This window comes from Desmodus rotundus, chromosome 1, assembly GCF_022682495.2.
Source record: "Desmodus rotundus isolate HL8 chromosome 1, HLdesRot8A.1, whole genome shotgun sequence".
Classification (NCBI taxonomy): Eukaryota; Metazoa; Chordata; class Mammalia; order Chiroptera; family Phyllostomidae; genus Desmodus; species Desmodus rotundus.
The window spans coordinates 97,419,359-97,441,947 of NC_071387.1; the positions used below are offsets into that span (position 1 = coordinate 97,419,359).

General features: G+C 51.5%; 1 protein-coding gene across 3 annotated transcripts in view; it reads left to right on the forward strand.

Annotated features, from left to right (window-relative positions):
• GTF3C1 (general transcription factor IIIC subunit 1) overlaps nt 1–22,589 on the forward strand; it is a 74,003-nt gene that overhangs the window by 42,184 nt on the left and 9,230 nt on the right. For 2 of the 3 annotated variants that reach the window (XM_024560580.3, XM_053927323.1), the window contains 16 exons: nt 467–745; nt 1,000–1,145; nt 4,626–4,723; nt 5,228–5,324; nt 5,439–5,616; nt 8,478–8,619; nt 8,961–9,096; nt 9,540–9,621; nt 9,740–9,928; nt 11,811–11,968; nt 14,120–14,262; nt 16,244–16,325; nt 17,976–18,088; nt 20,527–20,586; nt 21,279–21,372; nt 22,211–22,383. In XM_024560580.3, coding sequence (XP_024416348.2) covers nt 467–745; nt 1,000–1,145; nt 4,626–4,723; nt 5,228–5,324; nt 5,439–5,616; nt 8,478–8,619; nt 8,961–9,096; nt 9,540–9,621; nt 9,740–9,928; nt 11,811–11,968; nt 14,120–14,262; nt 16,244–16,325; nt 17,976–18,088; nt 20,527–20,586; nt 21,279–21,372; nt 22,211–22,383 — 2,170 coding nt within the window. The remainder of the gene's footprint in view (nt 1–466; nt 746–999; nt 1,146–4,625; nt 4,724–5,227; nt 5,325–5,438; nt 5,617–8,477; nt 8,620–8,960; nt 9,097–9,539; nt 9,622–9,739; nt 9,929–11,810; nt 11,969–14,119; nt 14,263–16,243; nt 16,326–17,975; nt 18,089–20,526; nt 20,587–21,278; nt 21,373–22,210; nt 22,384–22,589) is intronic. The other variant, XM_045195322.2, reaches the window with a different exon arrangement.

Consider the following 22,589-nt stretch of genomic DNA (forward strand, 5'->3'; position numbering starts at 1 on the left):
GCCCTCAGGATCATCCCCTGTGCTCTCCTCCTTCCTTGCTCCGCCCTGACACTCCCCTCCTGGCCCTTCCCCGATGCGCCAGGCACATACCCCACCCCAGGCACCCCACACAGGCCTCAGCTGCACAGCCCAAGGTCTCTGCGTGGCCCGCCCAGTCACTGACTTGAGGACTTTATTCAAGACCTCTCCCTGGTGAGGCCTTTCCTGGCCTCTGTGGGATTACAGCCCCCCTTCCTGTCCCTCCCTTGCTTTATTTTCCGTACCATCTGTTTCCATCTGATGTGTTATTTTAGGGATTTTGGTATTGTCTGCCCTTTCCCGCTAGAAAGTAACTTCCCTAAGAGTAAGACTGTCTGCTGTCTCCCTGGCACCTGAGACATAGTGGCACACAGCAGTTTTTTTAATGAATTGAACTGATTTGAATCGGGGACTTTTCAAGCACTGCTTTCCTCCTTCCTTGTCTCAGTGCCTGGACTTGGGCGTTCTCTAGGATTTCTGCCCAAAATGGCTCGCCTGCAGGTGGTTCACATGTTTCTGTGGTACCTGATCTATGGGCACCCTGCTAGCAACAAGGTAGAGAAGGTGGGCCTCAACAGTGACAGAAGAACAGGAAAGCAGGAGCCAGGCAGGACCGGAGCCCCTCCCTCCTCTGGAAAAGACCTGGAGGCCTCCTCTGACGCCCCACCCAAGGACAGCCAAGATGGAGCAGTCTTGGAGGCTGAAGTGGAGCCCGCCGTAGAGACAGGTGAGACGCCCCAGGGCAGGCAAGCAACAGTGGGACCCAAAGGGAAATCGTGATGGGTCCTGGTCCTTATCACCTAAACAGGCAGAATACCCACACTGCCCTGATCAAAATAATGACATAATCCAAACCTTCTGAACCTCTGGGCTTCCTGCCCGATGAGTAGTTGTGTTGAAGTTTGTGGTAAGAGAGAACCACGACCTACTAGGAGGTGACACATCATCATGACTTGACCCCTGTCTCTGATTTCCTCCTAGTATATGTGGATGAAGCCTTGTGGACGCGCTTTGTCCCTCCTGTCCCAGTCCACAGGGACTTTGGCGTCGGCTGGGCTCTTGTTAGCGACTGTCTCCTCTGCCTGCCGCTCTCCATCTTTGTCCAGATTGTGCAAGTCAGCTACAAGGTATCGGCGACTCCCAGGCAATCACAGGGCCTAGTCTCTCAGCTCCAGGCCAGGAGGCCTGCACTCACCTGGCCAAGCAAAAGTACTTCAAACCTTGCAGTTGCCTGGATCGGTGGATGGATGGGTGGATGGGTGGATGAATGATTGGATGGATGGATGGATGGGAGATGGGAGATTGGATAGATGGTTGGTAGGTCAAAGACTTGTTCTTCTAGATCGATCAGTCATCAGAAAGACAAATAATTATGATGTAACAATAAAATATGATTTTAGACATTTGGTAAGTAGAGGACAAGGAGATAACAGGAATTGCCCCTAACTTCATCACTCAGAGAGCTATCACTGCTAGTGTTTCGGGTACATTTTCTTCTAGCCTTTGTTTCCCATGCCGTGTGTGTGTGTGTGTGTGTGTGTGTGTGTGTGTGTGTGTGTGAGCACTCCCTCTTTTAAAAAAACGGAATTGAGACTATACCATATTTAGTCTTTTATCTGTTTTTTCCACTGAACAGTGTATAGTATTTTCTGCATCATTAAGTTTAACTAGATATTAAGTAAATTTATAGTATTCCTTCTTATTCATACACCCTAACCAGTCCTCTATTCTTGGACAACTCCAGTTTCTTAGTCTCACAAACGGCATGTGGTGAATACCTTCTGGTAGACACATTTGTGGGGACGCCAAAGCTTATTTTTACAATAAGGGTAGGAATAGAATCACTGGCTTCAGAGGGAATCAGCATTCTTTTTTACTTTAAATAATGTTTTATTTTCAATTATAGTTGGCCTACAATATTGTGTTAGTTTCGGGTGTAGAACCCAGTGATTAGATACTATATAACTTGCTAAGTGGCCCCCGACAAGTACAGCGCCCGCCCACCGTCCCACAGAGTTACTGCAACGTTACTGACTGCATGCCCGTGACTGCTCTGTAACTACCCGTTGGCGCTTTTCAACCCCTTCACCTTTTCCACCCATCCCCCAAGTCCCCCTCCCCTTGGCAACTGTCAAAATGTTCTCTGTGCCTATGAGTCTGTTTCTCTTCTGCTTGTTCATTTACTTTGTTTTTTAGATTCCACATGTAAGTGAAATCATATGGCATTTGTCTTCCTCTGCCTTATTTCACTGAGCACAATACCCTCTAGGTGCATCCATGTTGTTGCAAGGGGCAAGGCTTCATTCTTCTTTATGGCTGCGTGTTCCACTGTATGTACGCGCCGCTTCTTTATCCATTCCTCTGTCGATGGACACTTAGGCTGCCCCCGTATCGCGGCGAAATAATGCTGCAGTGAGCATAGCGATGTGTCTGTCTTTTCAATTTAGTGATTTGGGTTTCTTCAGTTTTCTTAAAGTCCATTTTGTCTGATGTTAGTATTGCTACCCCAGCTTTTTGTTTGTTTCCGTTTTCATGAAATTCCTTTTTTTGTCCCTTTGCTCTCAGTCTGTGTGCCATTCGATCTGAAGTGTCTCTTGTAGACAGCATATGTAAGAGTTCTGTTATTCAGCTCCATAAGTCTTTCTTTTTTTAATTTTTTTTTTTTTAGAGAGGGCAGGGAGAAAGGAGAAAGGGATAGAAACATCTGATATGAGAGAAACATCAATCAGTTGCCTCTCGCAGGCCCCCAACCAGGGACCTGGCCGGCAACCCAGGCACATGCCCTGACTGAGAATCGAACTGGTGACCCTTTAGTTTGCAGGCCAGCGCTCAATCCACTGAGCTATACCAGCCAGGGCTCCATATGTCTTTTTATTGTAGTATTTAATCCATTGGCACTAAAGTAATTGTTTCTATGTATTAGGTAGAGCTGCTGTGTCTCCCAGGCTTGGTAGAGTGGCCTTATGTAGTAGGTGTCCTGAAGTGTCCACTGGCACAGCCTCCCCCTCAATCGCCCAAGCTGCACGCTTCTCATGTACCCACCGCATGTGGGCTGTGTGCCCCCTCTTACTAAAGTTAAGCCTTCATTACTGTTGGGACCCCAGTAGGAGGGAATCACCCCCCAGGCTGATGGCTGCAAAGACTGGCTGCCACCACCACGGAGGACCTGCTCTGCAGGAGCTGACCCCCCAAAGCAGGACTTACTTTAGCAGGGCTCTGGTACCCGCTGAGTCTGCTCCTTGGGGGTGTCTCTTCTGGAGGCGGTTGGGTGATGCTTGGATGCTGTCTGAAGCTGTCCACCAGGTACACTGGCTCTGGGGCCTCCTGGGAGGTTCAGGCCAAGGTCACCTGCCACCCGTGCCCTGCTCAAGGCCGCCTAGTGCAGCTACACAGTGATCTGCAGATGGCTGCCACTTGTGCTGGGCTCTAGGTGCCCAGGAGAGGCCACGCCAAGAACCAAGGTCGGCTGCCAAGTGTCAGACCTGGGGCCACTTAGCAAGCGATACAGAGCATGCTAAGACCAGATGCTGCATGTTTAATGGACTTTAGGACACTATGAAGCATGAACCAAGACAGGCCGATCACATGGAAAAGGCACTGGAAATAGCTTGGGTGGGCCCACAGGTTGGGTGGGGCATGGTCTCAGGGAATCACCAGGGCAAGGCAAACGGTGTTAGCCAGGTTGAAGAAGACTCAGATATGGCACCCACATGCCAGCTCTGTGGGGCGGAGAGCCTCTGCCAGCACTTTTGCCTGGGCGAAAGCTGACCCTCCAACTCTTACCCTGATGCCAGACAGTTCAGTTCCTTCCTGTGTGTCCCTGTGCTTTTCCAACTACTGCCCTGGCACTGGAGCCCAGAGCAAGTGATTCCAATTAAGTCTATGCATGGGCTCTTTAAGAGGAGTGCCTGGGACTCCAGAAGCCCACCCTCTCGCTCAGCCTCATCCCAGCTGGTTTTTACAGTCAGAAGTTATGGGGACTTCTCGGCACTGGAATCCTGGGCTGGGGGGCTGATGGGGGGCTGGGAACCACCCCCCTCAGGTGAAATATCACAGCTGAAATATCCCTCCCAGTTTTTCTCCAGTACGTGTGGGTGTGGAACCAGCCTGTTCCGCGTCTCCACCCCCCAGCAGTCTCAGTGTGGTGGCTTCTTTATATCCTTAGTTGTAGGACTTCTGTTCAGCTGGATTTCAGGAGGTTCTGAGTGATGGTTGTTCTATAGTTCAGTTATAATTTTGATGTGGTTGTGGGAGGTTCCAAGTACTGCACTTACCTGTACTTCCATCTTTGTCTTTTTTTAATGTAAATGAATACATGTCCCTATCGTCCCCCAGAGATGTTTTAGCAGTTCGTGCGCCCAGCAGCAGTGTGCAAGGGCGCCTGTCGCTGACACCCAGCAGTGTGGTAGATGGGCTGGAAAGGAGGCTGACGAGCCTGAAAGCAGAGGTGTGGGAAGTTTGGGGAAGGCAGGAAGGGGGGGTGCTGTCACCATGGGGCTGACGGGCAGGGTCTGAGAGGCTACAGCCCAGAAGAGTGGTGTTTCTTCACAGTTCTTGCAATTCACTCTGGTCTTGGGGGTGAACTAAACCTGCAAATCGCCTCACAGGTGGACAACCTTGACGAGTTTCTGAATGACCCTCTGAAGAAGCACACACTGATTCGCTTTCTCCCCAGGCCCATCCGGCAGCAGCTTCTGTATAAGAGGTGAGGTTCCTGAAACTGACACCGAGGGGCCGAGGGTCCCAGCAAGCTCCTGAAGTTAGGGCTCCGCATAGTCGTTTACCAGGAAGAGGAAGGGTTTCTGCTGTGCCGGTTGTAGAAACTCAAGGTTTTCATTAATTTAGCTATCCTAGGTAAAGCCAGGGGAAATGAAATGTGGGTCGGTAAATTGCATTACTTCATTTCAAGGTTCTTTTAAAGTACAATCTGCTGATAAAGGCTGCAAGTATAATTAGTGTGGTTTTGTCCTCGTTACATTTATTTCCTGAACAAAACCCCCAGTGCAGAATCGATGCTGCATGGCCCTTGCCGGGTGCAGGGAGAGGGGTTCTGGGCCTCAGTGCAGTGTGGGCCCAAGTCCAGTCCTCCAGGTCCCGCCAGCTGGAAGGGGGGGAAATGGTGAGGTGTGCTCCTCACCCCAGATGCAGGTCTCCTGACCAGCGCTGAGAGTGTGGTGTGATTGGGTCCTGCCCGACCCCTGTTTTCCAGGCGGTACGTGTTTTCAGTGCTGGAGAGCCTTCAGAGGCTGTGCTACATGGGGCTGCTACAGTTTGGCCCCACAGAAAAGTTTCAGGACAAAGATCAGGTAATATCTTTCGAGCCCAAATGGAGGGGGTCCTGACTGTTAAGCAGTTTCCAGACAGCTAACCCAAGGCTAATTCTGAGGTTCTCCCCTCACCCCATCCCTGTCTCCTTGTAGGTCTTCATTTTCTTGAAGAAGAACACAGCCATCGTTGACACCACCATCTGTGACCCGCATTACAACCTCGCCCGCAGCAGCCGACCCTTCGAAAGGCGTCTTTATGTGCTGAACTCAATGCAGGATGTGGAAAACTATTGGTTTGACCTGCAGTGCGTCTGCCTCAACACCCCTTTAGGTACCACCTCTCTTTGCTGGACCTCACTGTTTCCCTCCTTTCTGTGGGGATGACTGGACTTAGAGCTAAAGAAGACATCGCCTCGTTTTCAGGCTGCTCTCCAGGAGCCTGGAGTAGAGCGGTAGGCCCCAAATGCTGAAAGATCCTAGTGCCCACACCCCATTGAGCCCAAGCAGCTCCACCTGGCCTTTGTGTGTGTTCATTCAGCAGGTATTCATTGAACACCTTGGCGTGTCATTTCCTGTGCCTGACTGTGAGCAATGAGAGCACAGCTCGTCCTGCCTTCATGAGACTCTGTTCTCATGGAGGAGACACACACACTCAGATCAGGGCGTGATGAGTGCTGCGGGGGAAATGCACAGGGCGATGGCACTCGGCAGATGAGTCGAGGCAGCCTTTCTGAGAAGGAGACAGTTGAGCTGAGTTCTGAAGGCTGAGGCTGAGCTGGCCATGCACAGAGCTGGGGAGGAGCATTCCAGGCAGGGGGAACGGCAAGTGTAAAGACCCCAGGTCAGCTGTTGGGCTTGTTCTAAGAGTAGTGAGAAGACCCTGGGGGATTGTAAGCAAGGAGTAACAAGATCACTTACGTCATTTTTTTTTTTTTTTAAGATTCTTTTTTTTAATTTTTTTTAGAGAGAGGAGAAGGGAAGGAGAAAGGGGGAGAGAACAGTGTAAGAGAGAAACATCAATCACCTCTCATATACGCTCCAACCCAGGACTAAACCTGCAACACAGGCATGTGCCCTGACCAGGAATCAAACCTGCAACCTTTTGGTTTGCGGAACGATGCCCAACCAACTGAGCCATGCCAGTCAGGGTCAAGATCACTTTTGTCTTTCAGAGCTCACCCTGGAGAACAGGCAGAGGGGCACAAGAGTAGAAGCAGAAAGGCCAGTTAGGGGCTGTGACTCGTGTCTAAGAGAGAATGTGCGTTGATGACAGTAACAGGGGGCAGACTGGGAGGAAGAACTGCCAGACCTGTTGGTGGGGGTGAGTTGGCCTTTGAGTGAGGCCTTTGTTCCCATTGATTTCCTCTCCTCAGAAAGTGCCCCAACCTTGCAGGTGGCCACACCTACTTCAAGTGTCTCCTCTTCCATAAAGCCTTCCCAGCATCTTTGCTGTCACTCTTTCATTTCATTCTGTGGTTTTTGTGAGCACAGGAAATGTGGCTACTACCCCCGTGGTGTCTCAGCGTGTCTGTGCCCAGTGGCTCCTACAAATGTTTATCGAGTGAGTAGAGGGTCTGTGGGCGCTGAAGAGCCTCCAGTCCAACGTTCTCTCCCTGAAGCCAGTTTGCGTCTGGTCTTTTCTCGCCTCTTCTACCAGGAGAAGAGGGATGGGCATTCAATTTGAACCTAGGAGAGGAGCCTGGCCCTCCTCCTCCTGGCACAGGGCTGCGAGATCAGTGCTGCACGTAGATTTTCGCGCAGCAAGGGTCACACACCGTTCGGTAGAAGTGCGCCGTGCCAGCAGGGTAACGAGCACCGGGTACTCAGAGCCTTTAATGGGTCCAGACAGCGTGGGACGTTATGTTTCACAGACTCCTCTGGCATTCATTAGCGAGGAAGGCTTTTACCATTAAAGATGTTTAAAGTTCTCTAATTCCCCTACATTTTATACCTAGATAATAATTTCGGAGCCACTATGTTACTTGCATCAAAGCTTTTCAGACTTGACAGTTAGTGGATCCATCCATCTCTTTTAGTGTTCCTGAGCAGAAATGTGGAAGGCTTATTGAAACCATTAATCAGGCCTTGATTGTCCCTTCGTTTAGCAAACACTTGAGGGGTTCTGCCCCGAGGACTAAGGGAAAAGTACCACATGAGAAGACACAGGCGTCCTTTAGAGCGGGGCTCCGGAACCCCCGTATGCACAAGCAGCCCCTGGGAGCCTGCTGAATCGCAAATCACTGGGCCCTGCGCAGTGCTCTGGGTTCGGCAGACCCGGGGCTGGCCTAAACCTGCGTTTCTCACAAGCAGCCTGCGGTGCACACGAGAGGCATTGCATTAAGTCTTCCTGGGTTCAACTGTCTGTCCAAACACATGACTGGACATGCTGTTTGTAACCTCCGACCTCAGGACGGGGTGTTTCATAGTGTCTTCATTTCTACACTGGGAACACCACCACCTCGTGGGCCGAGGTGAAGCTTCACTCAGACGTCTCTGTAAAGTGGGCCGAGGTGGGGGTCATGGCCTCCCCGCCACAGACCCTCCTCCACCCGGGCCCAGGTCTCTAGAAGAGCATGTGATGAGAAGGCCCTTAACAGTCTGCAAATTATCATAACCTTGCTTTCCTTACAAGAAATGAAATTTTCTTTATTGTGCAATAACTGAATGTAATTGCTCCACTAAATGAATGCACCTCTTGGGCACTCAGGAAACATCTGGCTGCTCCTGGCTGCTCAGAGGGAAACTGCGATGCTGAATCCTCCAGTCTGTCCGGGTCCTTGCCGACCCTGACCGCTGCAGCCACAGCCAAATGCAGTCATTTTCACCTCCTGCTTCCTCTGTGCTGGCGCACAGCATGTCCACGGGGCTCCTGCCACTCCCATCCCCCCGGGAAAGAAGGCACGGGGTTTCTTTGCCCGCGACTCCTCTAGCCTACTGGGTTCTTCAGTTGCCTGCTGGCCACCCACATGAATCCACCCTGAGTACAGATTCTTAGTTACCCATCAGTGTTTAACTCTCTTCCTTTTGCTCCCTCTGTGCGTGGAAAGGTTCTACCAGTTTTAGACCCCCTCCTCTGGTTGGGGTACCCACACGGAAGGGGAATCCACTCTTCCCTGGCCACCCAGCAACACATCGTGGCCCTACAGAACCATAGCAGGAGGGTGTCGTCAGCAGGGCTCTCTGGTTTTCCAGGTGTGGTGCGCAACCCGCGTGTCAGGAAGAGCGGCAGCCCGGATCAGGGCGGCGATGACAAGGGCAGTCTGCAGAAGGAGCAGGAGAGTGCCATCCACAAGCACAACCTGGAGCGCAAGTGCGCGATGATGGAGTACACCACGTGCGTCCCCTCCCACAGGCTCCGGCTCCTCCGTGTCGGGCTTCAGACGACAGGCCAGGAGTGCCTGAGTCACAGAGCCTGCGAATTGGTGGCCACCAGCCACATCTGGTCCCACCCAAACCTTAGCCCATACATTGTTTAAAAAAAAAAAAAAGATAAATCAGTTATCAAAATTCAAAAACTGGGAATTTCACATAAAATCTGAGGTTTAGACAAGTTCTTCACTTCTGTTAACTATTTTTCTCGGAAAGTAGAAGTTGTGGAAGATAACCCCCACCTACACCAGGGGCTCTCTCCAGCTCCGAAGAGAGCTCGTTTTCTGTTCACTTCCTGTCTCTCAGGGGCAGCCGTGAGGTCGTGGATGAAGGCTTGATCCCCGGAGACGGGCTTGGAGCCGCTGGGCTCGATTCCAGCTTCTACGGACACCTAAAGCGCAACTGGATCTGGACCAGCTATATCATCAACAAAGCCAAGAAGGTGGGCTTTTGAGGTGTGGACGCCCACACCCAGCCCCCACCCCAAGGGGCTGCCATCACTACATCCTCCTGTCCCTTTCCCAGCTCCCAGTTTCTGCATTGTGACCAGAGACACACATATTTATTTCTGTACGTATCAAAGGCCCGTCAGGCCCCTTAAATACCTGCCTGGCTTGTTTTTTTTTCCTCAGCTGATTCTTACTTATTCTGTGACATGGACAAGTATTCCTTTTTAAAGAAGAAAAAGAAAGTCTGTGAGACAATCGTGTGCAATAAGAGAGTGGCTGGCAGGAGACCCCGCCCCTGCTCCCCTGTTTGCCATCATTGCCTGGCCACCCTGGGCCTCTCGGCCAGACACTCGCACCCCTCTCTGCACATGCGGTTCCGGGCTCCTGGGGGTTCGTGAAACCGCGTGCTTCATTCCAGTACACACCTGTCTTTTAGGAGAACACCACTTCAGAGAATGGGCTCACAGTGAGGCTCCAGCCTTTTCTGTCCAAGCGCCCATTGCCCCTCGGTGCTGGAGGTACGTGTGCTGGGAGCGCCCCCCTCAGGGCCAGCACAGCTGTGCACATTTGTTTCATTTGGCTTCTGGCCTTTGCAGAGCTCATCTTGAAATGCTTCTCCCCTGTGGTTCTTTCTAGACAGTGGCAGGCTGAGTATCTGGGGAGAAGCCAGAGCAGGATCGGAGCTCCGTGTTGACAGGGACGAGCAGTTTGAGGTTGACCAAGAGCCCACGCTAGACAGGAACCAGAGAGTCAGAGGTGGGAAGAGCCAGAAGCGGAAACGGCTGAAGAAGGACCCTGGAAGGAAGATCAAAAGAAAGAAAAAAGGTTATGTGGTGATCTTTGTGTTTGCTAGGCCCTGTCTTTGCACGTCCTGGCTCAGAGATGTTCACAGTCTCACCGCAGCCAAGCTGGAGCTCCCGGTGCAGAGTGCTAGCGCTGTGGGGTGGCTGTACTTTCCAATTCCAGCTGGCAGACAGACCCTTGAACTTCCTGTAGGCTGCCCCCTGCTTTCTCTGTATTTTTAGAGCCTCTTCACTCATTAACTGCCTCAGTAAAATTTCTAATTTCATCTCAACCAAAAAAAACCTTATCAAAAATTCTTAGCAAAATCCTCATCATAACCATCCAAAATCCTATTATTCTCTTGGTTTACCTTTTAATATCTACATTTGTGCTAATCAGGCCAGAGTTTAAGGTTTGTCATGTGTTTATTAAATTAGAGCAGGGGTGTCAAACTCATTTTCACCGGGGGCCACATCAGCCCTGCAGTTGCTTTCAGAGGGCCGAATGTGATTTTAGGACTGTATAAATGTAACTACTCCTTAATGAGGGGCAAGGAGCTCGGCGCTGCCGCTGGGTAGAAACAAGGTGGAGGGCCGATTTGGCCCGCGGGCCCTGTGTTTGACACCCGTGGGTTAGAGGAAAGACGGGATCATTTAAGTCTGCAGAATCTCTTCAGATCTCATGGAGCTCTCACATGAGGTATGTTTTAAGTTGCCGTTTTGGATTCTTCCTCTGGGCAGTATTTACAGTGAAGGAGAGTAGCAAGAAGACTGGTGTGTCTGTTTTTTAGGCCGCTTTTTATTTTACTTAAGTGATCTGTGTATTTTAACAGTGACCTGCTAGCTAGCTATTTCAGATGAAAACAGTGTTTAAACAGGAATCTGTTTTGAGTGGTTTATTTGGCCAGTATTTATAACAAATAGCCTTGTGTCCGTTGCCTGTCATTTTGGCTCACAAAGACCTGAATTCTTTACAAGGCAAAATACAGTTGTGGTGTCGCTTTGAATCCAAATTTTCCTGCCCTGTTTTTCTTCTGCCTTAATTTGGAAGGTCACTAAGAGTCTTTCGGAACAGGCAGTAGCATAGGGTGTCTACCTCATGAAACTGCTTGCAGACCCCGCCCCCTCACCCCCCCCCCCTCACCCCCCCCCAGGGAAGGAGACCTTGAAAAACCCAGTGGTTACAAGCTCAAGTTCGAATCCTTGGTCTGCTACTTAGTTGTGTGACTTTGGACAAGGTGCAGTGTCCTGCTGTGTTTCAGACCCTGCAATTACAAAAACGGGGATAGTAACTACGTCTTTCTCACAGGGTTGTTGCAAAGTATTATTTTAATGATGTTAACATATGTAAAAAGCTTAAGCCAGTGTTTGGCACATAGTAAATAACTCCATAGTGTTGGCAATTATTATTTTTCACTTAGTAGCTGCAGTGTGCCAAGCGCTGCACGAGATGTTTCCGTCTCGTTCAGTCCTCACGGCAGCCCTGCAGGATGGGCCTTGTTCCCGCGGTGCTCCAGGCTTCGCACGACATCTCTGAGGTCGCAGAGCAGCAGAATGGGGGGGGGGGGGGGCACGCATTGGGCAAATGTGCCCTGAGCCTGCTCCACAAGCTCCTGTGAAGGCGCTTTCAAAGGGCATAGCAGGGAAAATGGAGATTGGCGGGTGACTAACAGGGGACTGCATCTGGGTTGCCCAGTCCCTCACAGTGAAATTCACCAAAAGGAAGTGATGAAGGCCGTGAAAAATCTGCCAGGAAGGGCTGAGTCTTTTGTAGTTAGTTGTATAGCTTCTGGACACAATGAGATTCTGATAACTGATCCCCTTGGTGAAGTTTTACTAGCTGGGTAGCGACCTTCCCCTCTCCAGAGTGACAGCTCCAAACCAGTTGCTGTAGGCTCCCTCCCTTCTCCCCTCGGTGTTCTTAGAAGAGCCCCAAGAAGAAAAGAGCAAAAGCGTGCGTTACCACGACGAGGCCGACCAGAGCGCCCTGCAGAGGATGACCCGGCTGCGTGTCACCTGGTCCATGCGGGAAGACGGGCTGCTCATGCTCTGCCGCATTGCCAGCAATATCCTCAACACCAAGGTACTCAGCCCACCGGTCTCCTGCTCCTTCCAGCTGATTCGCTTGTCCCTCTCTCAGGGAGCTCTTTCCTGTCCGACCCCCACTGGAGGCTTGTGTGGCCTCTCTAATGTCATCTACTCTGGCCCTGGGGAAAAGCACTCCCCAGAACCCTACGTATTAATCCCACTCCAGCGTTTGTGCATTTCTTTCCAGCCTTCAGCTAATGCATGCAACTCTTTGCCTGGCTGCAAGCAAAGCAGACCAAAGCCGTTCTGTCTTCACCTTTCCTGTTCCACTCCTCCCACCCTCACATGCTTAAAAAATTCTGGTTTCTCTTTCAGTAGCTGCTTGTCACCTCTAGAAAGGCTTCACTGATCCTGTCAAATGGAAATAATCACTGTGCTCTCACACTGTCCCTTGGACAGATACTTTTCATGCTGCTTCTGTTGCCTCTGGCTTCTTGGCCCACTGGAGTGGCTGCTTCTCAAGGCAGAGAGACTTCTTATTTGTTTTCCTGGCTGTAACCCCCAGCATGGTGCCTACCACACAGTAACTGTCCAGTCGGTATTTATAGAGCAGTGTGGAATGGTGCAGTGGCCACGGCCTAACTCTCCACCTTCCTCATGGTTCACTCCTCCACCTGCCACACCACAGTCCCCCATACTCGTATGTCCTCTGGGCCTGTGTCCCTGGATCCCTGGTGGGTGGAGAGGGCCTTGCTCCCTGCCTAGCAAACTCCCTTTTTCCTCTGATATCACTGCCTCTGAGAAGGATCTAGAGCCGCACCAGAGTTCGTCTCCTCACCACGTTCCCCCAAGCAGCCTCACTGACTCCTAGTGTGCCTCCTCTCGCCCTTGCGCTGGTCTCATCTCCGCGGTGCGCAGCGGCAGGGGAACCGTCCAGGTGGGCGGATGTCTCCTCCAGGTGGCTCGCAGAGCCACCAGAAGAGTGAGCTTCGCCATCGTCCAATCCAGAGACTTTCGCAGGTAGTAATACCTATAGGTAGGTAGGTGAGGCAGCTGCTGGAGGGCCCCTGCGGTGCTTCCTGTTCTCAGCAGTGGCAGCCAAGAGAAGTCCACCTAGATGTCCTTGCCAGGATGCTCTTAGCCAAGGGCTTATTAGATCCCTTTTCTCGACCATTTTCCCAGGTTCTCTCACCCTTCAGCCCCCTCCTAATTCCAACCCAGTCCCTTCTCCAAGGAAGAACCTGAGGGTGACTGTTGCTGTCCCTAGTTTCTGTCCTCTGTCTCTATAATGGGTTTTTCCTTAAGGGGGGTCGGGGTATGTCTCCCCCACCCACCCTGGATGCAGCTGGAGGGGCCAGGAGAGTCCTGCGCACTCAGGTCAGCACACCCTCCACTCACTCACTTGGACTAACACCATATTCCTGGGCCACCTCATTCTGGGGCTATAAGAAAATTCATCATCCTGCCCCTTCCTTATCTCAGCTCTGCCTTCCTGGGTGTGACTGAAGTGTTCTCCTGAGTCTATTAACCTAGCACGTTCTCTCTCTCTCTTTTTTAATAGATTTGCTCTTTTTTTTTTTTTAAGATTTTATTTATTTTTTAGAGAGAGGGGAAGGAAGGGAGGAAAAAGGGAGAGAAACATCAATGTGTGGTTGCCTCTTGCGTGACCCCTAATGGGGACCTAACCTGCAACCCAGACATGTGCCCTGACTAGGAATCAAACCGGTGACCCTTTGGTTCGCAGGCTGGCACTCAGTCCCCTGAGCCACACCAGCCAGGGGATTTAGCACATTCTTTTTCTGCTAGTGGAACATACAGAATGTTTCTGACCACACATAGTCCATAATTAAGCCTGTAAAGCCCTCTAACTAAACACTTCATATATATTCATAACCTCCCCTAACATGTTGCCATTTTAGTCAGTACTAGCCAGCACCCTCTGAACACCTCTCGTATTTGTCAGAAGACGCTTTTCCATAGGACTCCGAGGACTTCCGTTATTCCTCTCTGCCCGGCACTTGACCCTGCGCCAGGCACATCGTCAGTGCCCAGTGAGCGTGACTAAGCAAACAGGAGGTGGCAGTGTGGAGCCTGCACTGAGGACGGAGGCTCCACAGAACATGCTTTTCCCATTCCTTTGGGTCAGCGGCCCAGGCGTGGGCTCCAGGGATTCTGACTTCCTGTCCCGACTCTGTGTTCCATCCAGGTGAAGGGCCCGTTTGTCCACTGGCAGGTTGTGCGGGACATTTTGCACGCTACCTTTGAAGAGTCTTTGGATAAAACATCTCATTCGGTTGGACGAAGAGCTCGCTTCATAGTCAAAAACCCACAAGCCTATCTGAACTATAAGTAAGCCTCATTTGAACTTTCATATCCAAGACAAGTTTATTCCAGTGTTTCTAGTTCATTCTGTACTGTCTTCTCATCCCATTTGCTTAAGAGTCTGGTGTAAAGTCCCAGTAGAGCACGCTGAGTTGGCCAGTACGTGCCAGTGGTCAGTCCAAGTGCCAGTGTTTACTGGAGAGCTTGTCCCTGAGGTGATTGAGGGCCAGGCCTGATTTGGGCACTTCCTCATGCCAAGTGTTATCGAGAAGTAGGCGCTGCTACCCTTTGTTACAGGTGGAGAAACGGAGGCCCAACAGGCAGGTGACTTACTGAATGTCACGCACTTGGCATGTGGTGAAGGAGGAGGCATGTGCTGACTCTCACTGCTGTTTTTAGCCAGAGCAGCTCTTGCTATCTCAGTATTAATGGCCCGAGAACAAGCTAGACATGGGTCATTGGACCAGGTGCACTCAGCCATGTCCTGAGCACAGCTGGGTGTTCCTGAGAGTTTCCCCGCCATAGCCTGGTTGTGTGCCGATGGTGGCTGGCTGGGTCGCAAGGCATGTCCCTTGTGATTTGTCTTTTGCCAATGTGGCTGCCCCTTCCCCCTGTCTTCTCACGGGGCTCAAGGAGAAAGCCATTGCCATCCTCATCCGACTCCTCCGACTCCTCCACAGGCATGGGCTTGAGTGGGGGCCCCAGAGAGCCTGAGTGTGGGGGAGGCGCCCACGTGTAGCAGCCAGTAGGAGAGTGGGCCCAGAAGCGGAAACGTGGCGGGGTTGGGAAGTACCGCCTCCGCCGATGGGCCACTCATGCGATGGGTCTGTAGGAGAGCTCGGCTCTGGACTGATTCTGAGTGTGGGCTGCTCGCAGCAGCCAGACTGGGGAGAAGCCCAGCCCTGGACTGTGGGGGAAACTCAAGTCAAGCCAGAGTTTCTCATCCTCGGCACTGGGGACACCAGAGCCAGATAACTCTTTGCTGTGAGGCTGTCCTGGGCATTGTAGGATGCTGAGCAGCATCCCTGCCTCTACCCACTAGATGCCAGTAGCCCCGCCCCATGTACACCAGAGTGTGTCCAGATGTCCCCCGTGGGGCTAAACCGCCCCGCTTGCGAACCCTGGGGTTACACATACCAAGGGGCTTTCCCATGTGAAGCCACTGTCTCCCGTGCACAGAATGTTAAACCTTTCTGTCCCAAAGGGTTCTGACTACCTGGTCCAACCTCTTTTGTCAGAGCAGATAGTGACAGTTAGTTGGCAGTGAAGGGAGACCTGCAACTTTCCCCCCTACATCCCGGGAGGGGGAGCACAGGGGCCTGCAGGGGTGGTGGCCTGGGCCTCTGTCTTCACTGCAGCTCTGGGCGGTGAGGTCTAGGATTCGGTGTCCACCCATTCAGAGGCCACTTCCTTACCTGCGAACAGGACAGTGACACCAAAAACAACCACGCCTGCCCCACCTGCCCCAGCCATTGGCATATGTGTGACTCCAGGGGTCCCTTCCCCTCACCGAGCTATACAGTGGAATGACAGTCTCTGTCTTGCATAGGAGGCCAGCGAGCTCTGATTGGTTCTCCCTCCATTTCCTTTCGGGCGAGTCAGGCCCTCTTTACATCCTGGGGAGTGGACAGATAGTGCTGTGGGGGGAGTTAGAGCTCTCAACAATAATAAGCACCGGTGCCCGTATAACATTTTTAAATTCACAATACACTTTCATACAAGTTGTTTCATTTGGTCTTGGCCGAGCCCCGTGAGGGCAGTTGGGAGTTACTGGTCTCCGCCTACACGTGGGGGACGGAAGGTCAGCGAAGCCGGGGTGGAGAGTGTGAGCAGTAACAGGTCTGGCTTGAATCAGGTTTGGTTCTCATTTTTAAAAGCCATAATCACACAACAGTTATATAAGTAAATCCTGCTTTGTGGTTAGACAAAGCCAGAAATGTCAGACCAGAGACCTTCTGGTTCTGAGCGTGGGCATCATTCCAACCCCCAGCCTCTTCGATCTCCGCAGGGTGTGCCTGGCCGAGGTGTACCAAGATAAGGCCCTTGTTGGCGATTTCATGAATCGGAAGTGTGACTACGAAGACCCAAAGGTAGGCCTGGGCACTGACTGGGCTCAGCCCACCCTGAAGGCAGCGGATTCTAGGTCCTGGTCCAGACCTCTGGGTCTCACAGTGCTTCTGCCAGCCTTTCGAACGTGGGGTTTTTTCATGCTCATTTGAGAAATTGACTTGTCAGTTCTTTGGCTTCGAACTTCATTTGATCTGGCTCCAGCATTAGTTTTTAAAGATGATCAGTATTTGATATGCACCTTCACAGGGCTGCTGGGCCCGGGGCTACTTTGTTAAGGAAGTAAGGCGGCTCTTCAAGGAGAGCGGACAACAAGAAGTTGTAAGCAGCTAGACTGCCTGGAAAGCTTGCAGACAGGAGATGGGATTCTTTCTGAGTTGCCTGTCCAGTGGGGCTGGAACAGTGGCCGGCAAGGAAGGAAGCCGTCTTTACAGACCCAGATGTCTCTGCTCCTCAGCTCAGAGCCCACTCAGCCCTCGCTCACTGAGCTAACACTGGCCTCTGCTGTGTACACGTCAGGCCTTCAGCCAGGCGAGGCCAGTCAAAATGGAGACCCAGCCCTTCCCTGGGGGAGCCACGGGGTAGTGGGACGCGCAGAGCAGTAAATGGGCTGGGCGGATGGGTGCAGTCACCCCAAGAGAGGAAAGCATGGGCCTGCGGGAGCACCAGGGCGCTAACGACACAAGTGGCAGAAAGACAGCCTCACAGGGGCTTGAGGCTTTGTTCGCCCTTATGCCAAGCAGGCTGCAGATAGGCAGTGTGGGCCTGTGCAGTAAAGCAGGGACGTCATCAGGACCCAGGTTTGTTCTGTCCCTGCTCTTCTAGTCCCTAGCAGCCAGCTGTCCATCCTCATGCCCGTCACCTCATGGTTGCTGGCTGACTGCTGGGGCTCAGGCCCTCACAATGGAATGCGACGACAGGAAGACATGGGGAAAGGGGCTGCCCTGGGCTCACTGGGCCCCCGTGTCAGGGAGGGGGCAGCCTTTCCCAGAAGCCCCTGAGGTTGCCGTCATTGGCTTAGCCCCGTCCTGACTCATCCAGATGGGCTGAGTGCACATGCTCCCCAAGCCACGTCAGAGTTGGCTCCACTCCTGAGCAAGATGGGGATGCAGAAAGTAGGCAACCAACAGCACCTACTACAGAGGGCTTTAGTGCCGCCACTAAAGCCAGACTCTAAAGATGAGGAGCCAGCTGAGGCAAAGGCCGTGAAGGGAGGTGGGGGAGCGAGGTGGCCTGTGCGCATAGTGTTGGGAGGGCCGCAGTGAGATGCAGCAGGGAAGGAGTGAGCTCACCCTGTGTTGGACACATCGTCGGTGTGCTGGCCACACCTTGGAGGATAAACTGGAGGGGTGAGACCAGAGGTAGCAGGGTAGTGAGGAGGCTACACGGTGATCTGGTCTGGAAAGGGGTGGTCGCAGTGCAGGTGCGCACGAGAGGACTGGTTTGGGGTCCATGGTTGAGTGGCGGGGGGAGGGTTGGAGGAGAGGAAGGAGGTGGACTCACACAGCGTGAGCCAGGGAAGAACGGAAGGAAGGCTGGAGGGCAGAGGAGCGGCACTGTGTTTCTGGGAGGTGGCTGTCACGGGAGTTTGTCACAAGATTTTCCTTGACTTACCTCGTTGAAACCTCCCTTCAGGGAGAGAAAGGGTTTAACATACTCTCTCATATTAAAAGGTTTGTGCCAGTGAGTTTAAAGAATTCGTGGAGAAGCTTAAAGAGAAGTTTAGTTCATCCCTAAAGAATCCTAACCTTGAAATCCCAGACACACTCCAGGAGCTATTTGCCAGGTAAGGTCCTTCCTGGAAGGTTCTGTGTGACCCTTGGGGTGCATGAGAAGATGTCACCAGCTGGGACTGCCACAAGCCTGTAATCCCACTCAGCCTTGCAGCTGCCCCTGCTGTCTCTCCTGCCGCCGGACCACCTGGCCCTCTCACTCGTTCTGCCCCACAGGCCCTCCTGCTGACTTAATTCAGCCCCTCTCGGGTGGTTGGTGTGCTTTTGCCAAGATTGCTCATTTTACACAGGAGGCAACTCTGAGATGAACAGACTTGCCCAAGGTCGCAGTGCTTGTGAGCACAGGGCCAAGATTGGAGCCTCGGTTACTCTGACCTCAGAACCCCTGCAACTTCAGCTCAACCGCTCAGCATCTGCAGAAGGACACACTTAGGTTTGAGCGCAGGACCCCGTGAGATTTTCAAATCTCATGTCCTATGAACCAGGCCTGTTCCCTCTGCTTAGTGCCAGTGTGAGTCCCCTCTCTCCACCATCCTCAAGACAGTGTCTTTGACCACTGGACTTCTGAATGACCCTCCAAGGAGACAGCGTTTATCCGTTTCTGTGTGTGAATTGTGTAATACCTTTGCAGCCAGCCCTCCGTGTTTCTGTTGGAGATCTCATCCTTCCATTCATTCAACAAATAATTTATATAGCACCTGCCGTATGCCAGGCCTGAGGAGTGATTCGTAGTCATTTTCAGAGTTGACACCCTTTAGCTCTTTGGGGAGCTTTGGTTTTGTTAGTGGCAGTAAAACGTCCCCCAGATTACCCAGGGGCACAGTTTGTGTGTGATATAAGCTGTTTCACACGCCCTGCTCACCTGTATGTAACTCGTGTCACCGCATATTTTCAGTGACGTTCTGGGGCAACATTGAGTTTTAAAAGAAGATAGTTAAAGAATTTAAAGGAGCGAACCATTTAGAGGAAAGAAAAAGTTTCAGTTGTAATAGTTTAATTCTAAATTTACTCTTCAGCATTCTGGCAGGCAAGGCAAAAACAGAAATGATTCCAAATATTTTCTTACTTGACTAAAAATAGTTCACCTGTTTTTCTGAAAAGGTGCTTTTTCTTGCTACTAAACTTTAGGAAACATTTACTATGGCAAAGATGAATTTTGACTTCAGTTTTGTAGAAACCAACGAAATGGCTTACAGATGGCAATATTTTTTGAAAACTCAGTTCTATGATTTATTCTTGTGTTTATTTGCTTGGTATGAACATAATAAAACAACTTTACGTGAAGCTTTAAAAAAAAAAAGGAGAACTAATTTGTAATTCCAACACCTAATACAGCCTTTGGGCATTTTCTCCCAGTCTTCTTTCTTGTGCTCATTTTTAATCATCATAAGCCTGCAATTAACAGTAGCCACCTGCCTATTAACATTTTCCTATCTCATTTCCTAACTGTCAATAGATGAACGTTCCCTGTTTTCTCAGCCTTCGTCTTTTTTTTTTTTTTTTTAAATCCTTACCCAAGGACATTTTTTCATTGCTTTTAGAGAGAGAGGAAGGGCTACAGAGAAACACTGATGCAAGAGAAGCATCAGCCGGTTGCTTGCTGCATGCACCTGAGCAGGACTGAGCCTGCAACCCAGGCATGTGCCCTGACCGGGAATCGAACCCTCAACTTTTTGGTTAGGGGACGACGCTCCAACCAAATGAGCCACACCGTCCAGGGCTCAACCCTCATTTTTTAACATTCTTATTTGATGGACAGAAGATAGTATATTCTCATTTTAGTTTATCGAGTTGGCCAAAAAGTCCATTTAGTTTTTTCTGTAAAATAAGACACATTTTTTCATTTTCACCAATAACCTTATTGATTTGGATATTTTGGGTGTGCCGGCTCTCTCCCATGTGGTATAACACTGATTGTTCTCAATTCACGTCTCAGTTTGATCGCTATCAGCTTCAACTTCTCCCCGACCGTGGAGCATCGTGCAGCGAGAACTCTCCAGCACGAAACTTCACAAACCACTTTTGACACGTGCCAGAAGTCAGAGCACCTTCTCCATACACTGCACAAATCTTCTCTTGCCTTTCAGTTACCTTTCTTGATATAATAGAGCCTAATATGCTGGAAATGTTGTGTATTTTCTTCCATCTTCACTATTAAAACGGCTGCACAAAAACTCACCAATTTTGATAGTTTTTTTTTCAATTTTGATCAGTTTTTTTAAATGCATGCTGATATGACAGTTGTCACACTATAACAAAATTGTTTCAAATGAAGTTAAAGACAACTAAGCGCTACTAGAACCATCTAATGGGGGAAAACCAAACAAACTTTGGCCAACCCAATATATGTACGTGTTTGAATTTTAGTGAATTTAACATTTTTTAAAAAAACACTTCAGCTGATAAATGGCCACCTCGCGCAGGCTGCAGCCTCGGTCCGCGAAGGCCGGCTGTGCCGCAGCGGTGCGCCCTTGTCTTGTTTCTTATGCAGGTACCGGGTTTTGGCGATTGGAGACAAAAAATACCAAACGGGGAAGGATGAACTTAATAGGCAAGTACTGACAGACCGAGTGCCTTGTCCTCAGCTGCGTGATTGGGTTGACTGCAACCTAGGCCAGGGGTCATCTAGGGCCAGGTCCAGCCTGCCCCCTGTTTTTGTCAGTAAAGGTGTATTGGAACACAGCCGGGCCCCTTCTATGTCTTGTCCGGGTGGCTTTCATCAACACATCGGAGCTGCGTGGCTGCATCGAGACTAGATAACCTATGAGGGTTAAATTGCTTACCTGGCCCTTTGCAGGTGAAGATCACCAACCCCTGACCTCCCACATCACTGGCCTGGCCTTAGGATGGGCTGGGGAAAGGTCTGAGCTCTCGGCCCATGAGCTTTCTGAGCAAAAGTGGGTAGAAAGCTCAGCTTTTCCCCCCATCTTGGATAATCAGTATTCAGTTTGATTTTAGCTCAATGAGAAGTCCATTCTCTTTGGAGAAACCTTGTTTAAATTGGATGAGAAGAAAATATAGGTTCCAGGTTATGCCACCCCTTGGCCCCCAGGTTGCAACTTTTTCCCTGTAAAAATGGACCAGTTTGTAAGGTTTAAAAACCATTGTGTATTTTGTCTTGGTTTATAGTTTGGGTGCTCAGGCCATTTCTGTGAGACTGAAGACTCGTTTCTAATGAGAGCCGAGTCTGCCCAGGGCGTGTGGTGCCCGCGGCCTCCTGTCACCCCGCCACCTCTCTTTCAGCATGGACGACGTCCACTTTCTGGTGCTCCAGAACCTGATCCAGAGCACGCTGGCCCTGTCGGACAGCCAGATGAAGTCCTGCCAGTCCTTCCAGGTGGGTGCCAGAGACCCAGCCTCCACTCCACAGCAGCGCTCTGGGACCGCGGTCCCTTGGAGGCCAGTGCCATGTGAGGTTTTCTCGTTCCCTTCTCAGCTGTGGGGCCCAGGGGCCCTGAGTTCCCCTAAGACGCTGGCCCTCACTCCTTTCGTCTTTAGAGTGGAGGCACAAGACCCACTGAGCTCCACAATCCCAGGGCTTTGATGGGAGGCGGGCTTGTAGGAGGCGAGGCTGGATGGGCAGGGTCCTGCTCACAGGCATCCTTGTCCATCCTCGCGAGGGTGGGCGTTCTCCCTGCAAGGGAATGTCATTGGGGTGTGAGGTAGGGAGGGAACCTCCGTCTGATACAGGCACCAGGGGGTGACTTTGCTGTGGAGAATGGTCAGGGTGGAGGAGGAGGCACGGGTAAAAGCAGGGAGAGCCGTTGGCTAGAGGCTGCGGGGGGGAGCGGTGGTGAACTAGACGGCGGTGGTGTAGACAGCATGACCGGATGCATTTGGGAACACGTTTGGGGGTAGAGCCCACCAGACGTCCGATGTGTTGGGTGAGGAGAGAGATAGGGAGTGGTAGCACAGGTGATTTTGCCTTTACTCCCTAGTGTCTTTGCGTCCAAAGCAACAGGTGTGGGGGGCAGAGCCTTCCTTTTTCCCCAGTCACCTGTCCTCCTCTTCGGTCTCTGAGGTGCGACGTGATAGTCGGGCTGACAGTTAGGGTTGCTGGCTTCCTCCAGGCTCTCCCCGCCCCTCCCTCCCAAGCGTCAGCTCCAGCTCCTGAGCACCCCCACGTCCTGGCTGCTCCCCGGCTTGCTGCTCACCCATGACTTGCTGTGTTGCAGACATTCCGCCTATACCAGGAGTATAAGGATGAGATTCTCGTGAAGGCCTTCGTGGAGTGCCAGAAAAGGAGCTTGGTCAACCGGCGCCGGGTCAACCACACGCTGGGCCCAAAGAAGAACCGGGCTTTGCCCTTTGTGCCCATGTCCTACCAGCTGTCCCAGAGCTATTACAGGTGGGCACGCACTCAGGGAGCATTGGCCCGGCCACAGGAGAGGCCGGGTGCCCCGTGTCAGAGGCCGGGCCGCGGTAGCACGCAAGTGTGAGTAGCAGGACACCCGTCCTCACCGGAGAACACAGCAGCCAGGGTCTCTGGCCTCGCACACGAGACTCAGCCTCTGGGAACGCGTGTTCTCCCCCACACCTGTCTTTCCTGGTGCG